The sequence below is a fragment of the Colobus angolensis genome, unplaced genomic scaffold (assembly GCF_000951035.1).
Source record: "Colobus angolensis palliatus isolate OR3802 unplaced genomic scaffold, Cang.pa_1.0 Scaffold51, whole genome shotgun sequence".
NCBI lineage: Eukaryota > Metazoa > Chordata > Mammalia > Primates > Cercopithecidae > Colobus > Colobus angolensis.
The window spans coordinates 13,443,838-13,450,225 of NW_012118599.1; the positions used below are offsets into that span (position 1 = coordinate 13,443,838).

A 6,388-nucleotide genomic window follows, 5' to 3' on the forward strand; every position below is an offset into this window, starting at 1 on the left:
CCCTTTTTTGAATAATTCCCCTGGTTTCCAAGCTCTACTCTTCTTCCGTCTCTGATGATGAACTTCCACCCATCTCTAAATTTGCCAGGTTCTTCTCTCTCCCAGGTCACCCTAACTGTACTAACAGTTTTAGCAACTATCTGTTCTGACAACTCCCAAAATTTTATCTCACTTCTGATCTCATTTCAAGCATGCAGTCTTCTAGCCTGCTAGATTTCTCCACATGCAGAAAACAATGCATCATCATCCCTGTTCCCCAGACCCATTTCTCCTCTCAGTAAATGATACCACAAAGCAAAAAGCAGTTCCCAAGCCAGAAAGTCATTTTATGCTACCCCCACAGCCTTTATCCAAGCAATCATAAATTTACCTTATATTATTCCTTTGCTCTATTTCTACCATCAGTCTTAGTTCATATCTTCAACCTCAGCTTCCCTTACAACAGATCTGCCTGCTCCATATGATCCTCCTCAAACTCATTCCCTCCCAGCCATCAAGATTGCAAATCTGATCATGTCTGCTTAAGAACTATTCAAGCTCCCTATCATCCACAGTGTGACACACTTCAATCTTGCCTACCACTCATGCCAGAACTACTTGGACATTCCCGGAGCACACGTCACAGAAGCCATAATTTTTTTTTTTTTTTTTTTTTTTTGAGACAGGGTTTCCTTCTTGTTGCCCAGGCTGGAATGCAGTGGTGCAATCTCAGCTCGCCATAGCCTCCACCTCCTAGGTTCAAACGATTCTCCTGCCTCAGCCTCCCAAGTAGCTGGGATTACAGGCATGCGCCACCACACCTGGCTAATTTTTTGTATTTTTAGTAGAGATGCGGTCTCTCCATGTTGGTCAGGCTGGTCTTGAACTCCTGACCTCAGGTGATCCACCCACCTTGGTCTCCCAAAAGTGTTGGGATTACAGGCATGAGCCACTGCACCAGGCCAAGAGAATCTTTAACTACTACTTAGGGCCCAGCATTAATTCTTTCTCATTTGTTTTCCACAGAAACCCTTGGGAGAGCAGTTCCGAAAAGAAGTTCACATTAAGAATCTTCCCTCACTTTTCAAAAAAACAAAGCCAATGCTGGAGACAGAGGTGCTGGACAATGATGGGGGTGGCCTGGCCACCATCTTTGAACCCTGAATCAATTTTTTGGGCATCCTTCCTCGGCCTTTCTTGTCATCTCTTCTTTCCCTTTGTAGCTAATCTCTAGGCCCTTCTTGCACTGCCACCTCACTTTCCACTATTGTCAGCCTGGAGAGAGATCCAGGTCTGGAGCTGGAGAGAACAGGCCCTGTGCAGGACCAGAAGTAATTATACTAAAGTATCAAGAAAGGGAGTTAGGGCTTAAACCATTCTGTCTAGATGTCCCAGATAGTTCCCATTCTACTTGGAGATTTGGCTTTTCCAAGAAAAGCTAGGGCAGTGCAGGCCCTTCTCCCACAACCCCTCCCACCCCTGTGCAGCCACATACCTGTACAGAATGGTAACTAGGGATGCTGTGCCCAACACTGCGACTAGCAAGGCTCGCAGCAAGAGCACAGCCCTCAACTTCTTGTGCCAGAGTTTCTCTTGGACCACTCCAACTCCCACTGAGCCCTTTTGCTGCTGGGCTGGCAGGAAACTTGCCCCACTCCCTAAGGGGCATGTCTGGGTTAGGTGCTAAGTGCTGAAAAGAACTTGGCCAGTTCTCTCAACTTTGCTTTGGGCAAGAATCTGGTCACCTGATGGAACACATGGTATAGGCTACTGCTAAACTTGGCACAGTATCAGGTATAGTACCTCCAAGGACCAGGGCTGGGCAGTCTTTAGTGCTAACATCCCCTTTAGAGCTCACACATCTTGCCCTTCCATGAATGACCCCTCACTCTGGCTTCCCCAGCCTCAGGGTCCACTCAGGCACAAGAGCCACAGTACCCTAGATAGTGTCACATGACACCATTGTCATCCAAGGATAAAATAGACCAACTAGGCTACATCTGTGATAAGCAGCTAGCAAAGCCACTGGTCTTCTAGGACTAAGTCCAGGTGCCTTCCGCAATCTCATGGTCTTTCAGGTCCCTGGTTACTTTTCTCAAAGGCCATCTCCAAAAGAAAAGAATACATGCCTTTGCATCACAACCTGTACTGTGAGTCCATTCTAGAGGTCACTGAAAGGCCCTATAAACAGAGAGGACTCGGATATGGGACCTGGCCCTGACGTTATTACTGGCCATAAGGCAGACTTAATCCATACAGAAACCAGTGTGTCCATGTGCTCTGCACAAAAACAGACCTGTTGTCCACCAGTCCACTGACAAGAGGGTTTCCATGAGAGCCGAAGTGGACTAAAGCTATAGTTTTTAGCTGGTGCGGGCCACAGGCAGGGTCAGATTGGGAAGAGGCAAACTTGGGGAAGCAGAAGTTGGAGTCTCATGTTGCTCCCTCTTCCTGTGTGGTGCTCTGGGTTCCTGTGGATTGTGAAGGCGATCTCAAGAATGTTTCCCTCCAAACCTGATAGTTGCCTATTCCTGTCTGGTTGGGGCTGTGGAGGGTGTAGTTGTATTTATTGTGTTGTAATATTTTTAACATCCTGTGACTTCATGCTAGAAGTTTTCTATTGTTTATAGAAACTTTTTGTAGAAACATTAACTCTAAAGCACATCTGCATGTCAGTAAAAATCTCAGTTTCATACAGAAAGGGACCCATCTGCCTTTTTCAACCCAGTCTTAAAACCAGTGACATACTCCAGAGTTAACTTCATGAGCACCCTGCAAAAGGGGACTGAACAGGAAGAACTGTGACTGATGAACCTGGTCTTTCAAGCTTTCTGAAATGGTGTGCCAGTTAGAAAAGGATTTCTATCCTGACACACCCACACTAGGCAGCCCACACCATTCTCACAGTGTCTTACGTATGTGGCTGCTGGGCCTGGCCCAATTGCTACTGTTTGTTGGAGCTGTCAATAGCGACATGAACTTCCCTGGTAATCTGGGAGACAGGTGAAATGGCGCATTCACTCTAACTTGAATGTTTTTCTAGGGGTTTGGCTGTGCTCCCAGAAACCACCTTAATTTGCCAATTCTCAGGAGGTGTTTGTTGTTGTTTTTGAGACAGGGTCTCAGTGTTACCCAGGCTGGAGTGTACATCCGATGTTCTTAATTGCTAAAGGTCAAACCAGTTCTGAAGTGAGGCCCTGTTTTTCGCAGTGGCTCACACCTATAATCCCAACACTTTGGGGGGCCCCAAGGCAGACAGATCACTTGAGGTCAGGAGTTTGAGACCAGTCTGACCAACATGGTGAAACCCTATCTCTACTAAAAATACAAAAAATTAGACATAGCCAGGCGTCACGGTGGTACACACCTGTAGTCCCAGCTACTCGGGAGGCTGAGGCAAGAGAATTGCTTGAACCCAGGAGGAGGTTGCAGTGAGCAGAGATTGCACCACTGCACTCCAGCCTGGGCAGCAGAGTAAGACTCTGTCTCAAAAAACAAACTCAAAAGTAGTCTCAAAAAGTTTTGTTTGGACATGAGTTTTATTTACATCTAAGGCCTTATAAAGGCCTAAAAGTCTCATTTTATGGCACATTTAACAAAATGTATTGACTAAAAATAAAGCTGGAATTGTCCTAGAAAACTCAGGATCCCTAGTCACACTGGGCTCTCCGTACAGCAATCCTGTAGGGTGGGTCAGTCAGAACCCAAAGCTTCAGCTTGCCTCAGGAACATCCAAGCTCAGTCCATCTGAACCGCATCTAGTTCATCCAAGAAGCGCCGGCACTTCCCCATCAGTACTTTGATGGCTTCACTCACCAGCACATCTGGTGGCAACACCCCTGTTGACTCAACAGCGACTGGGGATCAAAGAGACACTTTAGCCTAGGTAGGGCTTGCCTGTAGAAAACCCCTGTTACTCAAACTTCACATCTAGACTGGAAGGAAGCTGCAGCACCAAAGAGTACCGCCCACTCATCTCACCACTTCATACTCACAGATATAATGATCTCGAACCCGGGCAAGCCTCACAACCTTCTTTAGCTTCTCATGCCGGAAGATTTCTCTGCTGAAGGTATCCAGCCGGGGGTTGGCAACTCTGGCCACCTTTTTACCTAATGAGAACAAACCATGTTTTTTTATTTTTTTTTCTAATTTGCCACTTGGTAGCAAACCATGTTATACTTTTAGGATCCCAGGGTTTTTATTTCTGTCACCTTCAAAGAAAATATAATTTAGGTCCTAACCTGAACAGCACCCCAAATACTATACCTTGGACTTCCTGCACCTCAATAACACCAGGTGAGAAGCACCTGCTCAACTCCTCAGCTGCATCCCCTTCCACGGGCTCAAGCAAGGTGATGTCTGGCAGGAGCCTATAACTGGCTGTTGCCACTGGTGAAAACTTGGCATGATCTTTGCCTGGAGAGGAAGAGGGAAAGTGCCTATACAAAACCCTTCTAGGATTAGGAAGAATACTCTTCCTAAGCTGCTAACAGCAAAAGCACAACGCTCTTGGCTTTCTACCTGCCGGGAATATCTCAGCTGAGTTCCCTAGTCAGCTTGCCCCACTGCAACGTTTCAAACTACCCCTCTTCCCAGGAAGGAACACAGGGTTCTCACCAATGCCCTTGACACAGTGCATGAGCAGGTCAATTTCTTGGCCAGGCCGCAGCTGAGCGATGAGGATGTCATCGTGCACTGGTCGGATAGTGCCCTCTGGGAAAAGATCAGCCTGGTTCCCCAGGGGGATCCATGTCATATGCCTGGTATACACTGGAGGAAAAACATGTCAAAAGATCTCAGTTCCTAAAACTAGCAGCCACTCACAGGTGGGGCCTCTTCCTCACCCTACCACTACTTACCTTTGTGGTTCACATACAGTTCATTGGGGTCAGAGGAATCTTTAGCAGCATGGGGGTTCCGAGTGCATCTGACTTGGAGACGAAACTGTAAAGTATCTATCTCTGTGCCTTCTTCATCTCCTGCACAAATGGAGGCAGCTCTTAAGAACTAGTAAACATCTGAGTGCCAGCACTATGCTGAATGCTTTACATATATGTCTCATTTAATTATGGCAAACTTGGGAAGCCAAGGCAAGTGTTCTCACAGATGAAAAACACTGATGTACAAAGATAAGTAAGTTACCCAACATCACAGTCAACCAGGATTTGAACCCAGACAGTCCACTTCTCCCAAAATTTCATTTTCTTACCTTGGTTCCGATACTCAAAAAGACGGGGATCAGCATGAATGGGAATGAGCCCCAGACGGTGAGCAAGGATCTCATCCTGAACAATGGATGTATTATTGTACACCAGGACCTTCTCCACAGCCATAGTTGGCACCTGCCCAAGGGAAAATAACCACTTATCCGCAAAAACCCAACAGACTCCCTACCTATCCCCACAACCCCACCCTCCAGAGGTAAGGAGCTATCTCCCTAGAATGTTTAATGAGAAATTTACAAAGAATGAGAAGGTAAAATGCTCAGCAAAATTCCAGGAGAAATGAGGGAAGGACAGCTTGAGACAATTCTCCAAGTGAGGGTGTCAGTGCAGTTCCCAAAGCAACTCCAGCCTTGTCACCATGCCTGCCAATACCTCAGCTAACAGAATTCGTCGAAAAGCATTGGCAATGGCTGCGTCAATTCCCACCATGTCAAACTCCAGTGAGTTTTCATCCATGTGTACTACATCCACACGGAAATTCTAGAGGGACAGGAAAAACATTCAAGTGAAACCTGCTCTCTGTGTAATCTCTCTTCATACCTCCCCCTTAGATAATTCCCTCAAGTATTATCCTCTCGTCCAAAAACCTCCCTTTGCCCAGATGTCCCTTATTAAATATTCTTTCTCGCCCAGTGCTTTAGTTTCATAAAAAGTCTCCATTTTTGTCGTCCATTCATTAAAACCCTACGCAATATGGCTTCCAACCAAGTCATCCACAGAAGCTATTCCACTGAAGAACAGAAACTACCATAGTGCTTAGTCCTGTTGACACTACCCAGTCCTCTTACTAGACTTCTGTTATGCTTGACACTGATTAAAAAACCTCCTCCTGGCCCAGCACGGTGACTCACACCTGTAATCTCAGCACTATAGGAGGCCGAGGGGTGGATCACAAAGTCAGGAGTTTGAGACCAGCCTGGCCAGCATGGTGAAACCCTGTCTCTACTAAAAATACAAAAAATTAGCTGGGCATGGTGGCGTGTGGCTGTAGTCCCAGCTACTCGGGAGGCTGAGGCAGGAGAACTGCTTGAACCCGGGAGGTGGAGGTTGCAGTGATCCAAGATTGCACCACTGCACTCCAGCCTGGGAGATAAGAGTGTCATGAAAAGGAGGAAAAAAAAAAATCCCCGGCCGGGAGTGGTGGCTCAAGCCTGTAATCCCAGCACTTTGGGAGGCCGAGA

The 6,388-nt window shown here is 46.7% G+C and overlaps 2 protein-coding genes across 2 annotated transcripts in view; one reads left to right on the forward strand and one right to left on the reverse strand.

The window, feature by feature from the left end:
- Positions 1 to 2,676, forward strand: part of XPO5 (exportin 5) — a 53,724-nt gene extending 51,048 nt beyond the window's left edge. Inside the window, exon 32 of the mRNA XM_011960365.1 lies at positions 1,006 to 2,676. Coding sequence (XP_011815755.1) covers positions 1,006 to 1,143 — 138 coding nt within the window. The 3' untranslated portion in view covers positions 1,144 to 2,676. The remainder of the gene's footprint in view (positions 1 to 1,005) is intronic.
- An 823-nt stretch (positions 2,677 to 3,499) lies between these two features.
- The window catches only part of POLR1C (polymerase (RNA) I polypeptide C, 30kDa), a 5,124-nt gene continuing 2,235 nt past the window's right edge, over positions 3,500 to 6,388 (reverse strand). Inside the window, exons 3-9 of the mRNA XM_011960364.1 lie at positions 5,580 to 5,687; positions 5,192 to 5,324; positions 4,842 to 4,961; positions 4,600 to 4,752; positions 4,249 to 4,398; positions 3,975 to 4,091; positions 3,500 to 3,836 (exon numbers count right to left, since the gene is read on the reverse strand). Of these exons, the coding sequence (XP_011815754.1) occupies positions 3,718 to 3,836; positions 3,975 to 4,091; positions 4,249 to 4,398; positions 4,600 to 4,752; positions 4,842 to 4,961; positions 5,192 to 5,324; positions 5,580 to 5,687 (900 nt within the window). The 3' untranslated portion in view covers positions 3,500 to 3,717. The remainder of the gene's footprint in view (positions 3,837 to 3,974; positions 4,092 to 4,248; positions 4,399 to 4,599; positions 4,753 to 4,841; positions 4,962 to 5,191; positions 5,325 to 5,579; positions 5,688 to 6,388) is intronic.